This window comes from Denticeps clupeoides, chromosome 2 (genome assembly GCF_900700375.1).
Source record: "Denticeps clupeoides chromosome 2, fDenClu1.1, whole genome shotgun sequence".
NCBI classification, from domain to species: domain Eukaryota; kingdom Metazoa; phylum Chordata; class Actinopteri; order Clupeiformes; family Denticipitidae; genus Denticeps; species Denticeps clupeoides.
This window is the reverse complement of record NC_041708.1, coordinates 27,883,904-27,908,300: the sequence shown is the minus strand read 5'-3', so window position 1 is coordinate 27,908,300 and position 24,397 is coordinate 27,883,904. Positions and strand designations below refer to the sequence as shown.

Genomic DNA, 24,397 nt, shown 5'->3' with positions numbered 1-24,397 from the left:
TACACTGAAAAAAATATAAAATATTAGCTGTGACAACAGCTACTTTTTTGAGTGTGTTGTAGGGGTGTTAGAAGATATTGCTAGCACGAACTGACTGGGCACATCTTATTTTATATAAACGTTTTTGGTGTCCACTAGTTCAGTGTGTTAAAATGCAAAGTTACGTTGTTTTGGCTGAATTCATAATGGAACGATACTTGGCATTCTCTCGATGAGCTTCAAGAGGTCGTCACCTGAAATGGTTTTCCAACAGTCTTGAAGGAGTTCCCAGAGGTGTGATACTTCACAATATGTCCTGATATAATCATATCGTGGCCCATGCATCATGATACATATCGTATTGTGGGATCCTGGCCAATACACACCCCTAGTGTAGTGTATTGGCCAATTCCCAGCATCCTCAGGGACCTTTAGGATGAAACAGCCCTGGAATGATAAATGAAAATGGACTCTGCTTAGCCAGGAAAGCTAATTATGTTATTCATTTACTGGACCGCACCAGCAAAATTGCTTAGCAATCGCTATTAAACACGTGAGATCTGGTCATTAAAGTCATCTGTAATTGGAAAGATTAAATTACCAAGACTGTTAATTAGCTAACATGCAATGCAATACCCCTAATCAGTCATGCACTGACATGCATATCCTCATCTCCATGTGGACGCTTGTATGAAATATCCCTGGCCAGCACAGTGGGTGGGGCGACATTACAACCTCTCCTCGACAGCTGCAACCCAGGAAAATGATTGGCTGGCTCTCTGCGTTCCCTTTATGTCAGCGCCCGTGTGGAATTCTGGGTCGCCCCCCCCACCGCAGGCTGGCGAGTATCCACAGCTTATGGGAGCACCTGTGGCACAGGGCACCGGCCAGGCTGGGAGCTGTTGCTCAGCTATCGTGTGGATGTGCCAGCTCCACGTGTCGTGCCAGGACCTTGCCTGGGCTCCATTTACAGCCACGGCTTATTTGAGGACTGGCAGTCAACTGTCTGCTATGTTCAGAAACAGCAGAGTAGTTTATATACAATGTGGGCCTACTTTCGTTTAGAAATATTTCAGGTAAATTCACAGAGAAAAATGTCACACTGTCACCTGGAGGCCTTCTTCTAAATATAATGGTTTCAAACGTACGTCTGTAATGAAAGAAACATCATAGGGACGACTGCACTGATCAAGAAAAAAAACTAAAAATAATATAAAATGTGGCTTTTAAACCCTAAACTGCACCCAAGATCATTGCCAACTGTGCCAGAGTAAATTTAGCAATATGACAAGGACATAACATTGGATAACGTGTAGTGCAGCCAAGGAGAGCTGTGATTGGCCATGCCACAGTGGGGTGAAAATGGAGAGGCGCCAACGTTTAACATTTCGGGAAAAAGTGACAGTGGCCAAAATATACAGTACATGCCAAATGTTTGGACACACCTTCTCATTTAATGTGTGGAGTTATGTACTTGACCTGGCCTCCACAGTCACCGGACCTGAACCCAGTCGAGATGGTTTGGGGTGAGCTGGACTACAGAGTGAAGGCAAAGGGGCCAACAAGTGCTAAACACCTCTGGGAACTCCTGCAAGACTGTTGGAAAACCATTTCAGGTGACGACCTCTTGAAGCTCATCGAGAGAATGCCAAGAGTGTGTAAAGCAGTAATCAGAGCAAAGGGCGGCTATTTTGAAGAAACTAGAATATAAAACATGTTTTCAGTTATTTCACCTTTTTTTGTTAAGTACATAACTCCACATGTGTTCATTCATAGTTTTGATGCCTTCAGTGAGAATCTACCAATGTAAATGGTCATGAAAATAAAGAAAACACATTGAATGAGAAGGTGTCCAAACTTTTGGCCTGTACTGTACATAAATCAAACAGAAAACGCTGTAGCACATTGGAAAACACATCAACAGAAACTAACATATAAAGGGTTCTAAATCACCCACACCAACTTGCACCCTCGCGTGCATGTGCTGTGCAGCACCTGGCTAGCCCAGGACTGCACTGGCATCACATCACTGGCATCACTAATCCATGACTTTATTTGATAAGACAGTTTCAGCTAATGTCTATAAACCACTAAATGGCATTTATCTGATACGCCGCTGTGAAATGAGCCGTGCAGAGCCCTCAGAGATGCTGTGGATGGGTCACTGAGTCCTGTCCAGAGCAAAGACTAAATATGCTGAATGGAACCAGTTGACCAAGAGCAACAATTTCAAATCCAGACCTGAACAGATACAAATTGGTGGTATTTTAAAACATCTGTTTTAATCATGCTTTTCTGCCTTATATCAGTTTCATTTTAAAGTTGTTGAAGTTTTATTAATGTTATCATGCTAAACAAATGTAAGTAAGTCCGATTTTTGATGCTTAACAAATATATGATGTATGCAAATATATGATTATTAATGGACTTATTAATTTTTACCTTTTTCATTTGAGCCGGAGAGGAAAGCTGCATTATAACTCCTCAGTGCTAATTACCTCGTCTTTACAGTGCTGCAAATGTTTTTAAGTAACCAGCGTTGGTTTAGAGGGCAAAAGGAAATCCCATTATCCTGTGATGTATCTACTGGTTTGGATCAGAGGGATGGGCTTGGAGTGGCTGGTGCTAATCAGAGTCCACAGGTTGGAGGTGTTCGAGTGTTCGAGGGAAGAATCGCTAGATGTAATATGCAGTAATGACTACAGAGCTCATTATGCCAGCCTCTTTCAGGGTCCTGAACCCTGAAATCATTGCCATGGAAACCGGTGTGAGGTTCTGCTCTTAACCCACACCGCAAACCTGCGTGTCGCATACACTCTCGCACACGCACAGACACGGCACCAAATGGCAGCGCTTGGCAGCATTCACTAATAAAACTCACATCGAGGTTGCATGGTGAGAAGTCCCTCGTTGCAAAGTGCCAGTTAATGATGGACGGCGTTCCGCAGCTACTTCCGTCGCTCTTTCACTCCTCTTTTAATCTATTTTAGATTTTAACGAGCAGAAACTGTAAAGTTCCAGCAGGTACCCTCTGCTTTGAGGTTCAAGTGGAGCCGCGTCCTCGCTGTGTCTGCAGTCACCTACAGAAGCCGGGCAGGGTTGTGGGATCCAGAGTACAATAGAGCTACAAGTCCCTCTAAAGTGGGACTCTACCTGTGACAGTGTTAACCACCACATAGTCACAACCCCAGTGTCATATTTTCTTTTATTTCCTAAAATGTAAGATTATAATATATAGCAATGTAAGATATAGTATTTTGGGTTTTTTGAGGAACGTATATTGAGAAACACCAAATTATTTACATAATATTCTGAGGAGGAATTTCACCTTACACAAGGCAACAAGCCACATTTTGAAAAATGGCCCTTCTGAAAATTAAGCATTGAAAGTGAAAGTGAAGAGCTGCAGCACAGCACATGGTGACACGAAATCTGTCCTCTGATTTTAACCATCACCCTTGGTGAGCAGTGGGCCCGGGGAGCAGTGTGTGGGGACCGCGCTTTGCTCAGTGGCACCTCATTGGCACCTTGGCAGATCGGGTATCGAACCGGCAACCATCTGATTATGGGGCCAGCTTCTTTAGCCACTTTGCAATCAGTATTACATTTTCTATAAGTAATTCCCTTCGTTTTTAATACACAACACATTAGATCTATTTGCTTTAATGACATTTTTATGAATGCAAATTAAAATGTGTAGGTCTATTGTATCAAAGCAAAATGTAGAGTAACAGTATGTAAGTAACAATATTAATGTGTCAAACTATTCAAACTCTATTTTTGTACCTGAACATGGCAGCAGGGCATTATTCTCATGCTCGAGAACAACAGTATGTACCACTTATGTATCTCCACACAGAAAGAATACAGCCAATTTTCTCCTTTGTTCACGAACAGCTCATCACAGGCAATTTGTGTGCAAGTTGCACCTTGGCAACTTCCAGCTTCGCGGCCGTTGTGCTCTGATGCGTTTGTCCCTGCCCAGGTTCCCCCGCGGGTCCCTCAGCTCTTTTGTCTTGGGGATAATGGCTTCCGTGGATTGTGCTTGCTTGTCTGGATCATGCATGCTTCCTGTGAGACCCACGCTTCAAGACCAAAGAAAAGGTGTGAAGGGTATTTTTGACTAAGCAAATAAATGAACGAAACCACAAACCGCCACTTTCAGAATTCTAGACCGTCCTTACGTTCAAGCAACAAAGAACAAAACTATTTTCAAGGACATCTTCACTGAGAAAGGCAGGGAAAGAGTAAACGCTGCCTTTGTGCAACAGCACTCACTCACCTATTTAGCTCAGACCAGTCATGTACACATGCATCAAAAGGTCCACAATAACCGCATTTTTAATTGAATTGCAGATATTCCCAGCAGCCGTACTTGAGACAAAACGTTTATTGACAGACTGGTCTGCCAAGGGGAGACATCAGCATAAGATCAGAATGTCTTTCTCCTTGACCCCATTTTCAACTGGCCGCTTCATGAGGCTGTGAAGAGTTTTCAGCCACGTGCGCTGCGAAGACATACACAGATTATCTTGTAGGCTTTGGCTGTACTGGGAGAGTCTATATTTGTTTTTTGTGCGCGCTTACGGTCGCATTTTAAGAGGCTGGGCCCTTTAAATGCAATAATACTGACCGATGCATGAAGTGACCACACATAAATCTGCCATAAAAAGTCAGAAACCGGTTTCCTTCATGGCTCCAGTCATCATTCATTAATGTGGGTTTGCAAACCTCCATCTCGGAGCACCAAAATAAATATAAGATGCAGGGCATCTTGCGCATTATCAGAAATGACAGCTGGCCGACATGAAAGTGCTAAATTACTTTGAAGCAGCCGCTTCTTGTCTGGCGTTCAAATCGCAAAAATCTCAGAAGACAAGATGGTGGAAGCTGTCTTAATTGTTCAGGTCGCAGTTCCATTGATGTTTTTAGCGTAAGGGGAAGTATGAAACGTGTACCGCTGTTGAATTCTACTTCAGATTTGAATTTGACCAGAATCGTCGCCGAAATAGGCAAAGATTTCCATTTAATCCCTCAAAAGCGCCGCTTCTTGGATCGCTCATCAGGCTTCAAGGCCAAAAAGAGCACCATGTTCCCCGGATTATTCTTCGCTTATTTCCACCTTCAGAACCTCCCCACCTCAGAGATCTCCGAGATGTTGCTGATTCGATTTAAAAGCGTGATCTGATTGCTGACGTCCTTCTCCCTCATCTCATCGCGTCTCGTGTGGACTAAGTGGATAAGTCCGGTGCTGCCAGGCCCAGATGCTTCACGAAACTTTCTCTCTCTAAAACACACACACACACACACACACACACACACACACACGGATAAGTGGAGTCCTTTTCCTTTCATTTCTGCTGCGGACATTTTGATCTGTTCGATTTAGCCTTGCGATAATGAGATGTCTTTTTTTTCTTTTTTTCACCGCAGTCTGACGCACCAGCGTACAAGTGCTAATGTTCACTTCCGTTTCTATCTTTCTTTTTACAAATCCTCTCTCTCTCCCTCACTCCATCGCTCTGTCTCATTCAAGGACTCGCTTTCAACCCTCCCGCACTCTATCCGTCATTGTCTTATTAAACGCTGAACTCGGAATTGTGGGTGGTAATTGTTGCCGCCGTACATGGCGGGACCGGAGTCTGCAACCAGAGCGGCAGATGCGGCGACAGAAGCGTCTGGAGCCTCCGTCTCGTTACCCGCCGCTGATGAAAGGCTCTCTTTTCACCGCGCTCCCTACACCTCGCGCCATTAAAAAGACTCGGACTCCTCGGGCCGATTAGAAATAATTGCCTTGAGTTATTTTCCCCCCGCGCAGATGCAGTCAACAGAAATTGAGAACGATAAAAAAAAAAAAAAAAAAAAAGAGACGAACAACGGAGCACCTGAATTGATCTATAGAATAATTACCGAGAGATCAGGCCTGGAACGGCAATGGCAGTACTGAGCTTTTAAACTGTGGTCAAACAAACCCACTATTACCTCAGTCCACGCAGACCCTGAGCGTTCAGACGCAGCTTTCCGTCTTCTCCCTTTCCGTTCGCCTTTGTAAACGATTTTAACCTCGGGCGCGAGTTCTGGGTGGCAGTGGCCTAGGTTCAAAAAGACCCAGAAGACCCAGGTTCAAACCCCGCTTACTACCATCGTGTCCCTGAGCAAGACACTTAACCCTGAGTGTCTCCAGGGGGGGGGACTGTCCCTGTAACTACTGATTGCAAGTCGCTCTGGATAAGGGCGTCTGGTAAATGCTGTAAATGCCGTAAATGTTCTGGCTCCTGTCCTCGGAACACAGCGCCCTTTTGTCCCCTCCACCTCTCCACCCCCGCGTGGAGCAAGGCCTCGAGACAGCACGCGCGCGAAGGTGCGACACGTCGGGGCAAATGAAGCACCCGCCAAGCTGGACCCGGTGATAGCGGAAATCAACCATAAATTGTTACGGGCGCACGAATGGATATTCGAATTAATACGGCGGTGGCAGGGAGTCGGGGAACACCGCGAGCAAAGTCTTTCATTCTGCTCCCGTCGAGTGCATCGTTTTAGGCCGTAATTCTCCAGGAGCCGGCAAGCCGGCGAAATTGAACAGCCTACTGCTGGCAAGCTCCATTTAGCCGTCGGAGGGGGCTCGACTGGACGCACAAACTGGAAAATCACCGAAATTTAATGCTGCTCACAAGCACCAGCAACACGGGTGAAACACTTTTGAGGAGCAGGGAGGCGCAGATCTCTCTTCCTTTTTTTTTTTTTTTTTGGATTCTCGCTTTGTTCTCTGCCCAAACTCGGTCTCACTTTGGCGTGGACTTTGAAGAGAAGAACAATGCACTTATTTCCAGCGCCTTTGTCACGGAAATAATCCCCGCATCCCAACACATTCCGCCAGCAGAATAACGTATGCAAGATTATAAAACACAAAGTGTAAAATGGAACTTTTTTTTAGGGGAAACGCTGACCTTCGCAAGCAGGATCAACAACATCTGCGGACAGGGTGTATCCCGGGGCGTGTCCTTTGCCAGCTCTGCCTCGTTTCCTGTGATCTTTTGGGCCTGAGGAAGTGTGTCACAGCAACGACTGACCACAGCACCCAGGTCATCAGCGATAAGTCTCTATTCGCATGACAGGAAGTAGGTTCGAACGCAGGAACGGGCTGGCTGGTCTCCTGTAATTGTGATCATGCATGTGTCGACTGTACAAGTCAGTTTCCTGACTACTGAAATAAAGTGTCGGCCAAACAAATAAACATTAACCGTTTTAAAAGCAGTTTTTTGGTTCGTTTTCACCTTCGTTTCAGCTGCCAACCCCAAGTGCATTCGAGTTGTTGTTAAGCGCACCAGAGGTCGTCTCCTCATAGCCACTACAGGGAAAAAAACATGCATTGGACCTGCAGATCATGCGATCAGGGTACATAACTAAAAAAAAGTTATTGCCTGCATTAAATGGGACTGTAGGCCTCCGAACACGTCTGTTGTTTAAAGGCTTGTGACGTCCCGTGGCGGAGTATGTGTACGTTCTGTTTGTCTGTCTGTCTTTCTCTCTCTCTCTTCCTCTCTCTCTCTGTAATGTTGCAGGGTGGCTCCTCCTCAGCCCATTACTGGACTCCTCCCCCTTCCTGCCGTGATTGGTGGGCTGTCAGAGGGCTCAAAATGGCGTCTGTTTAGGACAGACCAGCAGAAAGTGGGGTGAACAGAGGTCATGTGACCTCAAGAACCGCAATTTGAACCACAACCCAACTGACCAGAGCCCTTTTGTGGGTGTTTGTCAGTTTATTTATTGTTTGTTTGTAATAATCAGTTAACCGTATGTCTTGTGTCCCTCATACTGCTAGACGTCCTCATTCGTACACAGGCCGCTTGGCTGCACCTGCAGCGGGGACACAGGAAAACTGCAGTCTGCTGAGCTTCCTGGCCACCGGGTGACCGGGTCAGCAACGTGTCCCCAGCCCCGCCCCCCACGCCAAAGCGACAAATCAAAGCAGTACCCACCTTCTGGATGTCAAATTACGCTCCCGGTGCTGACGTCTCAGCAAGGGGCGACTGCTGATGGGGGTGTTTGTGCTGAACTGAGGTTTATTGGCAAACGCTTGCAAAGCAACCAGTCGAACGGGTACAGAGGGTGACTTTCATAAAAAAAACCCTCAAACACGCGCAGACACACGCAGAACAGACAGACAGTAAGTCCTAATGAACTTGTACACGCTAGGCAGCAGGGCACAGTGAGGGAGCCGCGTCCCTACAGGGTGCTTCATCGCATTATCTGTGTTTGTTTGCGCGGAATTAGTGGGACGGGTTTTAATTACTGCCATGTGCGCTCTGATAGGTGGCTTTGTAATCAAAGGCCGTCCCCGTGGCAACAGTGTGTATTAATCTCCTGCCCCCTGATAGACAGGCACTTTTTCAAAGGGCTGAAGTTATATAGCGGAGGGGGGGTTCGTGCAGTCGCGTGGCCCCGCCGATAACGTCCTTTGACATGGAAAATTAACCCCAAGTTCCAAGCGTTGCGCAAAACACACGCCACAAATAGATTTTTAATGTTGTGTGCACAGGCGAGCGATACTTGGCATGGTGCGGTACCCTGAGGAGAGATGGCTTAATTTAATCCAAAGGCAGAGTGCTATCAGAAAAAAGTGAATGTCACAAACAAGACTGGACAATGTGGCCTTTTCTGAAGCACTCCTTCCATTTCCTGCGGTGAGCAGGAATCTGGAAAACTATCCAGTGCGTTCGATACATTAAAACGTGTAATTAATATTACACGTATATATTTTAATGTTAATGCTTAATTAGACGAACAGATGATTTACCGGATTGAACAGTAGCTAAAAGAAGGGTATGGTGACGTGTCAAAGTTTACGAGACAAAAATGTTTCACCTCAGACTATAGGTTTTTGCAATTTTTGCAAATTTGGGCTGCTAAGGTGCTGGAATCTGGAAGCAATTCACACAGGGCAGCGATAGTCATGGTTTTATATGTTAGTAAACTGCTTAGTCTGGCAATGTCAAAGGGGAAAAAATGCGAAAAGAACCAAACCGTTCGATATGGGATAGTGTATCTTGATCTTTTTCTGTGCCATAACGGCCAACTCAAAATTTGTGCAGTAATTTTAGCATAAAAGTATAAGGTTTTCGTTGCTTCACTGTTGCAAGTCAAGTCATCTAGTAACCAGTTCATTGGGATTCAAGAAAGGAAGGCAAATATGTATTCTAACCCGGCTTATGTACACTGGGTCAAGATGCAGCGTTTTCACTAAAATGGCTATTAGCATGGCAGATGTCTGAAATGTAGTCGGGGGCAGCGGCTGTCATAATGACGGCGCGGGCAAGAACAGCGTAACTTCTGAATGCCGGGCGGGCGGGCGGGCGGCCTGCGCTCTGACCTGCTGTAATGTAATAAAGTCATCTTTATTCACTCGCTGCTCCCAATTACTCCTGCTGGCCCCCGAGATGGGAATCTCCCCCGGGAAGCCTTCCGCCCCCTCCCACCCTTCCCCACCCGGCCCCTGCGCTGCCTCTATCTCTTCTGAATAATGTCTCGCTGAAGCCATGCCAGAGGCCACCATAACGACTCAACAAACATTGTTTCAGCAATTAGCTGCCGCCCCCGGGGCCGTCTGGGGTGAGGCGGGTGACCGGGGATTCCTGGGGGATGTGAGAGTGGGGGGAAGAGGGTTCGAACGTGGTCAAGGCAGCCACTCTGTGGGTTCACTTTCAGGACCCTGGCCTTTGCCAGCAGGACACCAGCTCCAGGTTTTTGTAGGGGGGGGGGGGGTCGTGCTGGTCCATGCATACTTCAGATGAGACCAACCAAAATCACCGATTGGAGGCAAGCATGGTCAGGGACACTCGCCAAATGCAACCACAACTACAACACGACATGCTGTACGCAAGCGCCAATCTTTTTTTTTTCAGAACTAATAATTGCATAAAATACTCACAGCGCTTGTTTCTCTTGGTCATGCACCCTCTCACGTATATTTCTATGAGAGAACACAGACCCATTGGACCAGTAGAAACCCTTACAAATCTGCCATTTATTTGACATGGATTCTGAAAATGCCTATTCGAATTTTTGGATTTTAAAATTTGAGTCATTTGTTAATGATTTCTGATTTACTTTTTGTAATATAATGTTTTTTCATTAAAACAGTGTTTTTGTCATGTCGTCCAGTTTTATAATCTAAAAAAAAAAAAAACTACCTCCTGATTCACGCAAATTTCCCAGTTAATCACATGCAATAAGCCATAATATCCAACAATATCCAGCATGGAAAGTGGGAACTGGAACACTGCATTAACATCACTTTGAAGGGTCACGCACGGGCCTACTATCTGTTTTTCTCGCACTGTCACCAACTAAGCATTGGTGTGGCACGGGTCCCTGCCGGAGTCTCCTAATAGGCCTTCCCTCCTCGCAGCCAGTGCGGTATTACTGCTGGCAGGCGAGGCGCTGCATATGTACAAAGATGGCATTTACATTTGCGGGAGCGATTCGACACAAACAAACAAGGCAGAGGTAGCCTATGGCACCACCCTCCATATTTAAAACACACACGGTACGTCTGTTCTACAAATTGGCACCGGCGTTATTTACGCCTGCAGAGCCGATATTTGCTCATATGCACACACTCTTAAAAGGTCATTTGAAAGTACACTGCACCCTCTGTGTGTGTGTGTGTGTGTGTGGAGGACACATGAACCCGGTAGTGAGTTTGCCAGGTAAAACACTTTTTTGTTTTTTTAAGTTATTTATTTTGAAGCAGCTGTGTTTGCTATGATTACACGGCCGATTTATTAAAAAATATAATTGTTATTAAGTGAGGGGGTGGGGGATCCCGCAGGGCGCCCGCATGGCAGTTTTCCCCTTGAATCTGCGCTCGCGGATAAGCACGTTTTCACCGCTCTCTGAATGAAGTCGTGTGTATGATGGGAGCAAGTCGGCCACGTGGCGGTGGGGCCTGCAGGCTCCAGGGCATGATACGGCATGTGCATTCTGTTCTCATTCAAAGGTCGGGAAGCAGAGGAATGCAAGAGATGCTTTCTGAGTAAAAATGGGGATAATTATGTCAAATTATTTATTTTTTTTATGCATTCTTCTTCCATCTCTAGTTCTAACTGCAGAAAGCTGGTTTTCTCTACTTATGCTTCTGCCGCCACTAGCAGGCGGAAGTCCCGTATACTTGTGAAAAGTGTAGGTTAGTGACTAGTCTGCCGGCGTTCGGACTCTACACATGTTTGGCGAGGCTGAGCCGCTCTCAGATTCCTACCTCTGTCCAAACGCGACTCAGACCGCTGTCTTTCTAAATAGTCATTGGCTGTCTGACACGCTACCTGGATGCTAACTCATTATACAGAAGTGGACTGCAATGACCTTCACATGCCATCGCTTCTCAGATGCATTTCATTGTGATCCAGTGCTGACCAGAGGAGGATGGGTTCCCCTTGCTGAGTCTGGGTTCCTCTCAAGGTTTTCTTTTTTCCTGCCCACAGTTGCCTCTGGCTTGCTCACCTGGGGCTTCGAGCGTTGTTCAATTTGTAATATGTGACAATGTACATTGTAAGATGTGCCATATAAATAAAGATTTAATATTATATTTAATCTATAATATTTATATAAATTCTATAAATATAGATTTAATATAATATTTAATTGTATTGTATTATTGTTGTTATACATAATATTGTTTATTATATTAAATAATTATATATAATTAAAAAAAAAAGATTTAAAGATAATAAATGAAGATTTCTAGGAGGACACAAATAACCATTTACCATGCAGAGTAATTTAGAGATTAAGATCAGGTCACTCGTTCAGATCAAGCCGGTGTTATTTTTAGTTTTGGTTTGGCAAAATGTCACTTGACACCCCTCTGAATGTCACCCCTTGACTCAATGCAGCATGAAGATAAGCTGCAACACCAAACCATAAACAGACACAAAGAATGAATGCGCTTATTAAAGAGATCAGAATGACGGATGAAGAGAGACTATTTATTAGGCCTGAACTTGTTAAGGAGTTGCATGTTCGCTGCAACATCACACAGTAAAGCAATGGAAACGAACCGATTTCTAAAAGCCTGGAACGAATGCAAACATTCTTTGACTGTGAGACTTTTCCACATCAATTTGCGGTGTGCGTTTGACAGTCCGCCCCCACAGCAGCGCTAGTAGAACCATGCCAAAGCCTGGGCTGCCTCAGCTGAAAAGAGCTGTTCTTTTCGCTGTCTCAGGAAAAGGTATTAAAGACAGATTATTGTTTTTCGCAGGCTTAGCCAAGGAAACACGCTCCCTCGCAATTAGATTGGTAGCGGCAGAGCGGAGGATTTGCTGGAGAGGAGTCGAGCTGCGGGGCGCTCGGCTCGCACCGGACGGTTCTGTGGAGGAACACTCTTCTCCAGCTTTGAGAAGGATGAGGGGTGGCAGCTGGGCTTCTGGTTAACTTCAGGCCGCAAGGACATTTGGTGGTGAGGGTTGAGACAGAACGAATGTGTGTAGTACAGGGTTCGAGGCAAGGCATCCATTCACGTTTTTCCACTACAAGGCTTTACTGACTTCTGACTTTTTTTTTTGTGCTATCCCTGCATAAAGATGGAAACGGATGGAAAAGATCTTAAAAAATTCTTTTCCAAAGGAAGATGCATGAATGCTGAGGACCAAAAAAGTGGGTGCAACACATTCGCTGTGTGTCCACGAATTAATTTGTTAATTTGCAATTAAGTTGTAATTCTTTTCCTTGATTGACTAATTTTTAAATATTGCAAAGTAGGACATAATCAGGACCTAATCAATTATATCATAATGACATTCCTTGAAAATGATTTTCTGGTGGCGGCATTAAATTCTAGTCAAAAAGTAGTTCCGGTATTGACTGTGGCTGCCTGATCTGAGTACAGCGCCAATCCAGGTAGCAATCCAGCCTCCTCCACATGGATGTTTGAAATGAACGCACTCTTGCTGTGCTTTGTAGCAACATTTGTTTGCCGTTCGCTTGACGCTGTTTAACGTTTGACGGGATTTCAGCAGATATTGATGCCAAGAAAATGTTGCACGCAGTGTTTATTTGACACTGCATTGATAATCATAATCACATCAAATCGTGAGACCAGTGAAGGTTTACACCTCTAGTGGAGAAGGTACCTTTTTGAAGGGGACCTCAACGGAACCTTGATGGTTCAGGATTTGAACCCGTAAACTAGGGCTGCGCGATTTGGGGAAAAAGACATATTGCAATTATTGAGATCAATATTTGCAGGACACCTGCTTGTATATCAATGAAAAGTCGCATACAAATTACTAATAGTGAAATGTTTAATTTCAAAGTGAAACGAACAAACTACTTATAACAACTTGAAATGCCCAGTGCTTTCAAAATACAATATTCTACATAATTAAATAATCACAAAAAACTTTTTAAATTACTGTCAAACGACAAACCCTGGTAAGGCTAAACAACTGTTTTGATTATATTTGGCCATTATAAAATCCCATATTATAGTTCTTACGTTTAACCAAAACGTTTGGAGGCGGACACAGGGATGCATAGTTTTGCTAGCTTAGCTAAGGTTAAGATTTGTAAACTGAGGTGAATTTCTTTAGGAAACCTTCAAAGTTTGAGAAAAGTTAACTAAACAGCTAAGAACAGTCTAAATAGTTAATGCCTACGTTTAGCCAAAACGTTGTTTGGAGGCTGACTTGAACACAGGAATGCATAGCTTCGCTAGCTTCGCTAGCTTAGCTAAGGTTAAGACTTATAAAACGGGATTTTATAATAACCAAATATATTCAAAACAATTGTACAGCCTTACCTATGAAATGTAATCCGGGATCTGGTTTGGAGCGTACAGCGGTTTGTACAGCCCCAAGCAGCACAAGAGTGAGGCATTTTTATGCACTTCTCTCGATAGACATGTATATGCTTCACGCCACAGCAGCGCCTATCGCAATATGGCGGCGATGTTGACGTAAGTGTACCCATATGTCTATGTGAGTCACAAATCTGAGGTCTCCATTGAACCGAATCGTAAGTCATGTGACCAAACACGTCACATTCGACTGAAGTGAGACTTCAGTCAGCTCACAAACTTTGAGAGAATGAGTGTTGCCGATTCAATCCATGTACTAATAATTTAAATTGCAGCTTTTTGCGTTCATGTAATCGCACAGACTGACACAGCGATTACAATTGCGATTAGATTAATCGTGCAGCACTACCGTAAACCCTTCAGTTATGAGTCCACTTCATTACCTGCTAGGCCACCACTGGCACTACTGAAATCAGCTGCAGTAGTGAAAAAGAACCGAAGCAACTTGCCGTTTCCATCAATCGGCACAATGTCTTCTACATCATGGAAACTCAGGCGAAGCAATGCACGGACAAGCAACACACACATGCTTGCCAATATAAATGCAGACACACACACACACACACTCAATTCCGCCAGGACATGTCAACTCCACCAGGAGCTTTGTAAGTGAGTCGGTTACTAAGAAGCTCTTTCGACATCGACTGATGGATGGAGCCGGGGCCGACGTACTCAGTGCGCTGATAATCACATTTTGAGATGAGTTCCTCTCTCCCCTGCGAAATGATACTTGTCTGTGTAATGCATGAGAGGCTGTTACAGCGGAAATGCGGACGTCTGCGCCTCCCACTTAGCCTCCCTCCTCGGAGCGGCCCCACTCTGCGCACCTCTCCCAGGTCAGCCTCCATAAACGCCTATTTCATTTGTCATCTGAAAGCAAAGTGGAGAACGGCGAGCTATTTGACCATTAGCACCCCCACCCCATTCTTTCAGACGATTTCCTCCATTTTCTCCCACACAAATGCTACTGACAGCATTTACCATTAAAACACAGCTCTGAAGCACCAAAGAGAGCCTCTGACTAACTTTAGGCATCAAAGCGGGACCCTTTTACTAAGACGAATGGCAAGTTTCATTAGAGATTAATTGTTGGCATAAACACTGTATTGGGCAGAAATTGTGTTAATGCCATAGAGGGACAATAAAGTCTCTTGAACTTCACCATCCTCCCAGGCGAGTTGATATTATTACAGGCTTGTTACAAACCGCTTCCAGTCAGTCTCAGCTTTTTAATGGAGAACGAAGCGCCTTTGGATTTATGAAACTATTAGCAGTTGTTGCAAAGCATCCAGAAGGGGTGCAGAAGTGGGACAGGAAAAGCAGTAGAAACACACAGTTTCTTCCCAAAACTGCTCCCATGCCGTGACTGAGGGTCCATATTAAGCGGGATTTACGTCTGTTGCAGGTGGTCTCAAGCATTGGGCCTGCACAGTAACCTGATATTGACAGTAAGCCCCTTCAGCAGGCCGGTGGGCCCTGGAGGGAGTGACCTCATCAGACACCGTTTCAGACCGATAACTTCAGCATTCTGTAAAGTCAGGGCTCACACTTTAAAAAAGAAGATAAGTAACGAAAGAAAAGGCACCTTATTATATTTTGCTCGGACTGCAGTATATGTTTTTTTGAAAGTGAAAGTCAAGTGATTGTCATTGTGATACACTGCAGCACAGCACACGGTGACACAACAAAATGTGTCCTCTGCTTTTAACCATCACCCTTGGTGAGCAGTGGGCAGCCATGACAGGCGCCTGGGGAGCCGTGTGTGGGGACGGTGCTTTGCTCCTTGGCACTTCAGTGGCACCTTGGCGGCTCCTTAACCACTAGGCCACCACTGCCCCAAAAGACGCACAACGAGGTGGATATACTGTACAGCCTGCTAGTGTCGTGCTCTTTTATTATAGAGGGCACTCGCCTCGGTTTTTGCCCAGGACGCGCTGGGCGCATTCTCTGGTTGTGGGTCACATGGCCGATAAGGAAGGCTATGAGAAAGCTGTAATCTGCTGATGCCAGGCAAAAGGGAACACAACACGGCCTGTCTTCTATCAGCGCCGGGCTTAATCACATGAAGGGTAGGGAAGAAGCGAAACATTGCAACACTTTGTGGCCAGGGCATGGAGGCGGGGGCTGTTTCTCGCATCTTAGAGACATAGCAATGTGCTAAACGTCGGTCCTTGACCTCAGCGCTCAACAGCCGCAAACATTCACCATTCTTTTGACTCTGCAGAATCTTTGCATGTCACTTCTTCCACTTTTCCCCTAATGCTCGCATCATTAGAGTGTGAATCCTGTACTGAATAAGGAGACAAGACAGAGGTTTACATCTTGATGTAAATGCGGGTCTCCATACCGCCGCGATCTCCGCGGCACAAATGTGTAGGTCGGGGCCCTTCCTCAGAGCCGCGCTGTGACCTCCGGCCGGCCCCCACTGTGGCAGCATAAATCAATTCTGGGCAAAAAGTAAACACCTTCGCTCCTCTCCGGACCCCCGCTGTCAGGTAATTTCTCAGCGAAACCACTGAACGTGCCTGCGGAGGCTGGATGAAATTAGCAGAAGTCCTGCAATTAATTCTGCCCCATCACTAGGAGACACGGGCTCCACATGACCGTGCATCACATTCTGGTAAGTAGCGCAGGCCGAGCGGCCAGAGCTGCAGAGTGCACTTTCCTCATCCGCTGCAAATAAACCCCGTACCATGGATTTCAAAATTGACATTTTTTTTAAACTTGGACACAAATTTCAAAAAGTTAAAACACAGAGGACAGTGTTGGGTAGGCTTTTGTCCATATAAAACGCCATAAAAAGCGAGAACTGAAAGCAGACAACTAAGGAGGGTCAAGCCGGTCACTATCACAGCATTTGTCAATGCTGCAGCAACAATCGCCGTCCTTTTCAGAGGAGCAATAATAAATTACAGGCCTAACAAAGGAGGAGTAATGAAGCAGGGATGCGAGACTGGGGGAGCTCAACATAGTATGGGACAGAACATAAATCAGCAGGAAGAGTAAAAACGTTAAAAGACCATCATGCTGCTTTTGGGGATCGGGAATTATATTGGCAAATTGATGTCATTTTGTCTGGTGACGAGATTTTACCGAGGCAGACCATGATAGTATATTCCAACATCCTGTTAGAATTAATTCAACATGATAACTCATAAAACTCAAAACTCCTTACACTTTAAATTGTAGTTTGAAAGATTATTGTAATCTTTCATCATTAAAATGCAATATGCATTTTTCTCAACATGCTCAAAATATGTGTTACAAATGCCGTATATGCATATATGCCCGCCACCTCGCCTGGCTTCCCCCACCAGAGCTGTTAATCAGCTTGTTCAATTAGAGTAGCGTTTCAGAACCTGACCCAACCAAAACCTTTTGAATGATTTGCATATGTGACTTTGTGTGGAGTTGTGTAGAGTTTGCGTAGCGCCGCTAAGTTAGGGTGACCATCTCCTCTTTTCTCTGAACATTTTACATGTCAAAAAGGATTTGGGGCTCCCAATGCTTTCTCTTTTGGGGAAACCGGTTCCAAATGGCTCTAGGTTGCCGACCCCCGCCCTAGACATTCCATATCTAACAATATACTATCAGTGTTATTTGGTAGATTTGGTAGAAAAATATATTGTATTTATTCATAATAAATATTCTGCATAAAGGAAATAAGCTCTTTATAAAGCCCCACAATTGAATTGCACACACTCTTGCATCCTTGTTATTGTGTGATTGAAATCTAATTTTTTTTGTGATTGAAATCTTCTTTTTTTTTTTGTAACCTATGGGTCAAGGTTTCCTTTTGAAGAGCTGCAGTAATGCTTCCTATTGGCTTCCTAGAGGAACCACGCCCAACTTTCTTCTTCCAGTCCAGCGCATGACTCAGGTCACCTGCTTCTAATTAAGGAAAACTGCACGGCACCGTTAACCCTTCCAGCAAACTACTACACAGCCGCCACAAATACACAGCAGTGAGGAGGAAATTAGCAGAGGAAACTCACTCGAGGGAACCCAAGGATCGGCTGAAGGCACCTCCTTGGTGTTGACCTGCTCCCACTGGAAGTCATTATCTTTGCCTTGGTTGTAGCCACATGATGTGTAGGGCTTTTCAAAGTTGCAGTCATCTGTAATGCAGAACAGAGAGAAACACGGCAGTTGATTAGGATCAATAGAGCTGGTAACAAAACCCAAACCCTCAGTTCATGTATTCTCTACTGCTACCCTCTAATTATGTTATATAGTAAATCGTTGATCATAAATCATCATTTCGTGGTACGAATTATGCCGCTTTGTACAGACATCTGTGTAGTGCATGTCAATATCCAAAAAACAAGAGGGGCAATTCCTCAACATCCTAAAGCATTGTCAAGGTAACAAACCCTGACTGTAGTAAGTAGGACACTTAAGAGAATCCCTCAAGCTCGGCATGCCACAGTCAGAATCAAACAAAAGGAACCACATAGGAATTTCTCAAAATTCCATTCTAGAGTGAAAGGGACTGAATCACTCCAGGCTAATCACGCAGGCTACGTTTTTTTTTTTTTTTTTTCAGTTTCTAAAAATCATGATTTAGTGGAGTCTTTTTATCTACAGTACTATAATGGGCACATTTTTCAAGCATGTTTTAAGGAAGATGTAGGAACTTTTTTGACTCCCATTCCCCGATTGCCAACAAAAGCCACTGCAGCCCAAGATGAATTTACCAATAAAGACATTTACATTTACATTTACATTTACAGCAGTTATCAGACGCCCTTATCCAGTGCGACTTACAATCAGTAGTTACAGGGACAGTCCCCCCCTTGGAGCAACTTAGGGTTAAGTGTCCTGCTCAGGGACACAATGGTAGTAAGTGGGATTTGAACCTGGGTCTTCTGGTTCATAGGCGAGTGTGTTACCCACTAGGCTACTACCATATAAAGACTTACATTATAAATAGTTACATACAAATCAATAGATAAATAGCAATTACACAGATAAAATATTATCTGCAATATTTTCTAAATTGTTGAACACTACCGCATATCTAAACAGAATCGGATGAAGTTTACATAAATTACATGGTTATATGTTGGTATGGGTTATGAGATTAACCCTATAAATGAACCAGAGAAGAACTAAATGCACTACGCTGGTCACGACAACCCGCTGAGCGCCATCCACTCTGATCAACACCGTATGAGGCCAGTGTGGGGCCGGCCACGTCCCGCTCTTTCACTCCTCCTCACCACTCCGGGCTCCTGCCCCACACTGATAGAATCAATTTACCGCAGCACACATGGCCCCATTAAATTCCCTCCGGGAGAAAATACTGTTTAAGGAAACAGACGAGGCAGCCTTTCCACCGCAACGCACTCGCGCGCCCACGTGCGCGCCAAGGTGCTCGGCCTCCTGATGGGGGACCACCTCCTAGTGTAATTTTAATAATTACCCACGAGTGAGCAGATGAGATATCGGCCCTGTTTTCCGTTATCAGCAGACCCAGGCTCGGCTACAGGAGGCGTCCTGAGGCTCCCGTCGACTTGTCTCCACGCTTCCGAAGTTGGGATTACTGTGCAGCATGATTGCATCTCCACAAGGGCTGCTTAAAATACGGGGTTTGTCTTTATATGTTAATTCAGTTAGGAATGATCACAATGGAGCCCACTCTGGCACTGGACAACAGGCCTTTCACTACATGAATGAGTTGGTAACACTATCAGACAGGGTCGGTTGCAAATACTGTTGGTCATGTCGAAATTCAACAATTTATTCCCACGTCTCCGCAATCACGCTCGCACAAAGGTCCGTAACGACTGGTAAACAATTACTTGAAACCATCTCCGTGGTGAGTTTATATTGATGTCAGAGCAGGAGACTGATATACTCTGCCCAAGATGCTGGGTTTAACATGAAAGGGTCCGATGGTGTCCCTCTGGGACCTCCACCCCCCATTCCTCCGATCGATGTGCGCTTCCCTGTCATCTATTTTTCTCTTTCAAAGAAAGAAAGAACGAAAGAAAGAAAGAAGACAAACAAGCACAGGGCAAACAAAAGCAAGACTAAAGCCGGTACGAGATCCACGTTGTAAATATTTCAGTTGATTCCAACGTGAAAAGAGGCTCCGCGGTCTTTATAGTCTGACGCACTGTGAATTTTTAAAACCCTTGTCTTTTTCCAGCGATGAGCCACTGGTCTCAATCAATAACTCACCCCCATCTCGCCGGAGCCAGTTTCTCCACACAATTTTCGAGTCAGACTTTAAAGGCCTTTTATTGTTGAGCATGCCACAAGGGCACATCCGGGTCCACTGAAGCAGTCGCTCGACGGGCCCTCTACAACTTTTGAAGTACTGTGTTTGGTTTGAAACAACGGTTGAAATAGCTTGTTGGTGCACCCCTTGCTATTTTAAAGCATGTTCCACTGTGACTTTGCATGCCCTGCTCAAGTCTTGGTGTGGATTCCAATGATTTTTGTTCCTTGTTTTGCAACTCGGCACCAAAGCAGTAATGGCAAAGTAAGCTTTCTTTGTGTAATACTTTCTGTTACTTGAAAGATTCACAAAGAATATGGATTGTAAACAAAACAATAAAATTATGAACAAAATACTAAAATAAAACAAATAAATGCAGCACAAGATTCCTTTCTGTCCCAAAGATAACTATGCTCAAGGTTTTAACAGCACTATAAAACTATGAAGCTACATTACAGTTTTAAATTATTCAATTTAAGCTGTTACTGCCCAGCTCCATGTAAGTCTGGGCAAAATACTCTGAAATACAAATATATTGGGGCAGTGGTTGGCCTAGTGGATAAGGAAATGGACCTTCAATTGGAAGGTTAGCTGGTTCAAATCTCAGCACTCAAACCAGCGAACCGCTGGTTTAACTGTATCAAATATATTAACCCATCACTAATGTGATGCAGAGAACACATTTGATTGTGCTCACCGTGTCCTGTGCTGCAGTGTTTCTAAATGACAATAACTTAACTATTTACAAGAATAAAAAACAACATAAAAATAGGACTCTCACAGTCCATTAAACTGAGGACACAGTAATCAGTAGTTCTTTTTTATATTTAAGGACACAAAAAGGTGATGTGGGCCAAAAAGGCAAACATGATACATCTGGCAAGTTTGTACTCTTCAGAAAGGCAGTACCACACAGCCCTGAACTAAATCAAGATGTCTAACTCAATGTTCTGTAGCAGCCCCTTGTGGCAGGGGACCGCTATTACCGGGACATAAAAATCAAGTCAAGTCAAGTAGTCTAGTGTCATATGTACAATAGCACAATGAACCAAGCACAATGAAAACTGGGGTAACTGTGTAATACTGTGATACTGTGATCACGTTGCAGCTAATGCGTAATTCAGCTGATATTGTGGACATGACCACCTCCATCCAATTTCGCTATTTCATGCTTTACAACATGCCCATGCTTTTTCCAAGACTGGGAATCTTGACTGAGCTTTTTCATCCCACCTACCCCGGTGGCCTGAATGTGCTCTTATGAACGTCTTGTCTTCCCCAGTCCCTGCGGACGGAGGCCACAAAAGCAATCTCGGGTAATTTAAAACTGAGGCCTGCTATCTCTCCCTCTCTCCTGCAGAGCATTTGGACTTCGGGAGCCTGTAGCTAAGCCCATTCGGGACTGACAGGCCCATTCTGGGCAGAATCCTATTTCACTTATTTATTGGCTGGCCGCTCCAGAGGTCCCTTTCAGGCCCAGTGCTTTGGTTTTATTTGGACGCGCTGTTTAGCGGGGCTCATATAATTGCTTGAGGATTTCTCCAAACCAGCCAGGGCCTTTCCATGCCTAATCTGATCCAGAATCCTGTCATGTTGTAGGCAAGTGTGTCTCATGACAGAACAAAAAGGTTTGAAAAATGAGAAGATGAGAAGGGAATTAGATCGATCAGTAACAGTATTGACGTATTTATGATTCCCAGGCCTAGGCGTTAAACCACCTCGGCCTACTTAATAAATTTATAACTCTACAGAAGTCAAACAAGAAGCAGGCTTCCTTTAACACCTCACAGTGATAGGCTCTGGCATCACATCAAGGCATTAAAAAAGATGAAAAGCCCATCATTCCGCAGCAGGGGATTTGGGCCAAATCAGCCTCCCCATCGTCCAAAGACAGGAAGTCATGCATTGAAAAAGCATCTTAATCGACAGACATCTTCAGACATTAGACCGCCGTACCGTTCCGCTGTCGGTCCACATGGGTTTTAATCAAAGCACGGAGGACACCTAGGCCATCAAAGCTACAAGCCTGGGATCAGACGCAGCCTCCAGGTCAAGGATTACATTAATCCCGAAATAATTTAGGAGAACAACAAGAAGCCCTGGCTCCCAGGAGGATAAAGGAAAAGCAGCGGTCCAACCTCTTTTTTTCCAGTTACCACATCCTTGGTCGCCTTCATTGGGAAAACGTATTCCCTGCAGATACTATACTGTGAAGGGTCTCTTTCATTAGACATCAGAGGAATCCACAAATTTGGATGATGCTCTTTTGTCTCCAAGAAACAAGAAACTTCATCAAACTTGCCAGGCAAATTTCAGCAGGGGTTAATGCCTTGTTCGGTATCGCCAACAATTTCGGCAAAAGCAGTGTGCAGCTCCCAAGAGTGCTCCATAGCGCTTCAGGGCGAAGCACGTTCAAATCAGCATAAGTGCTCCGAAAAACTCCGTCCCCTTCTCGTGACTCGTGAGCCGTCTTAAGAATAACTCCCATGCCATCCGATCGTTGGGAGGGTTGACAAAAGTGCTAAGCTATTCATGAGATCATTATTTAACCATCAATAAGGGTGGGAATCCACGGAGCATTAGCCTGAATTGTGACCCGCAGTTTATGCAGAGCCATTGACCCACAAAGCGGGTCTAATTAATCATATTAAGCTCATATCGAACCGCTCGCTCAGCCCAGCCAATATGTATTCGCTTTATGAACCGGGAGGCCACATGCTCGATAGCGCCTCACTTACTCAGCCAGCAAACGCGTCTTGATCTCCTAATAGCACGTCTTACCTCCCAGCCCGGGGGATTCGGGTGAGGCTCCGAACTTCAGCAGCGGTAGAGGATCATAAATACTTCCCTGGCTGGGAAGTATTAGAATCCTCTAGAATATATGCTACAGAGGGCTTGTTCTGGTGCTGGTTAATGCTAGATTGACCCCGGGTTAACCTCATGGCCAGTCCGTGGAAATCTGCTGCCCATCAAAACTGCTACTACCCAAGAGGCCACCAAATAGAAGTTATAAGAGGAATGCTGATCAAGTCTGTTTTAAACAACTTCACTCAAATGACATAATCTGCAAAAACAATCAATATAAATCTTACAACAAAGCAATAAACTCATGTACATGCAGGTCATTCGTGTAATATGCGAGTAACAGAGAGACAATAAGAACAGGTAATCTCGGTGACATGTAGTGATACACTGCACAAAATATTGCTTCGTATTTGCATCTGGACAGACATAGAGTTCCACAGTGGAGACCTGACCTGGGTTTGGAAAGGAAAAGCTAAACTATCCCTGGAGCTCTCCAGGTGTCGCCTGCAACTCCTTCTGAACGAGAAGCACAGAGCGGCCTCTGCGCGTTAAACGACCCCCCGCCCGGCCCAGCACTCATAAAGAACTTCCACGTGGTAATTATTCCAGATCCATCTCCATCCTAACCGACTGACGCGGCACAATGAGGATGGATGGAGGGGCGCGGCGGCGAGGTGCAGGCCGCCCTGCTCCGTGAGCGCCCCAGCTGTTCGGCGAGCAGGGGCGTCGGCGGGACGGTGAGTAATTACATTATGCGGGAGCAGCGTTTTGTAAGTGAGCTGTGAATATGGGTCGCATGTAGAGACAGTACATCATGGAGCCGGTAACAGCTGAGGCGGTGCTGTGCCAAAAAAAAACAAGGGGGAGAATTTCCCCTGGTGACATCCTTTCGGTTCGGCACTCTTTACATTTTCGATGGCAATTTTACCTCACATTAGCAAGATGATGAATAACATCAGTTTGGGTTTTAATTACACCATTGTCTGAAGGTCAGGAGGATGCTTGCCTTGTACTGGTTAAAGTTGTGTAATGAAGTTTGCTGCTGTTACATGAACGCGACTGATGTTCCAACCGCAGCGCTGCAAATCAATCTAAGTTTTAAAAAAGTTACGCTTTACGTTTGGCACTGGCAATCCCTGGATGCAGCTTGCACTGCACTACATCTGTGACCTGACATGACCGACCCAGTGTAACCCAGTTCTGACCAGAGGAGGACTGGATCCCCTGTTTTCAAGGTTTTTCAAGGATCCCCTTTTTCACCGACATTTCCATCATTGCTCAGAAGCCCTTATCCAGAGCGACTTACAATCAGAAGTTACAGGGTCAGTCCCCCCCTGGAGCAATTTAGGGTTAAGTGTCTTGCTCAGGGACACAATGGTAGTAAGTGGGATTTGAACCCGGGTCTTCTGGTTCACAGGAGAGTGTCTTACCCACTAGGCTACTACCACCTAGTCATAGGCGAGTGTGTTACCACTAGGCTACTACCATCCCACCAACCCCTTTGGCTTTCTCACTAGGGGCCTTAAGCACTGTTC

The 24,397-nt window shown here is 45.0% G+C and overlaps 1 protein-coding gene across 21 annotated transcripts in view; it reads right to left on the bottom strand.

Annotated features, from left to right (window-relative positions):
• Nucleotides 1-24,397, bottom strand: part of LOC114769221 (receptor-type tyrosine-protein phosphatase mu-like) — a 165,783-nt gene that overhangs the window by 115,176 nt on the left and 26,210 nt on the right. For all 21 annotated transcript variants that reach the window (XM_028962049.1, XM_028962066.1, XM_028962075.1 and 18 more), the window contains exon 2: nt 17,827-17,949. In XM_028962049.1, coding sequence (XP_028817882.1) covers nt 17,827-17,949 — 123 coding nt within the window. The remainder of the gene's footprint in view (nt 1-17,826; nt 17,950-24,397) is intronic.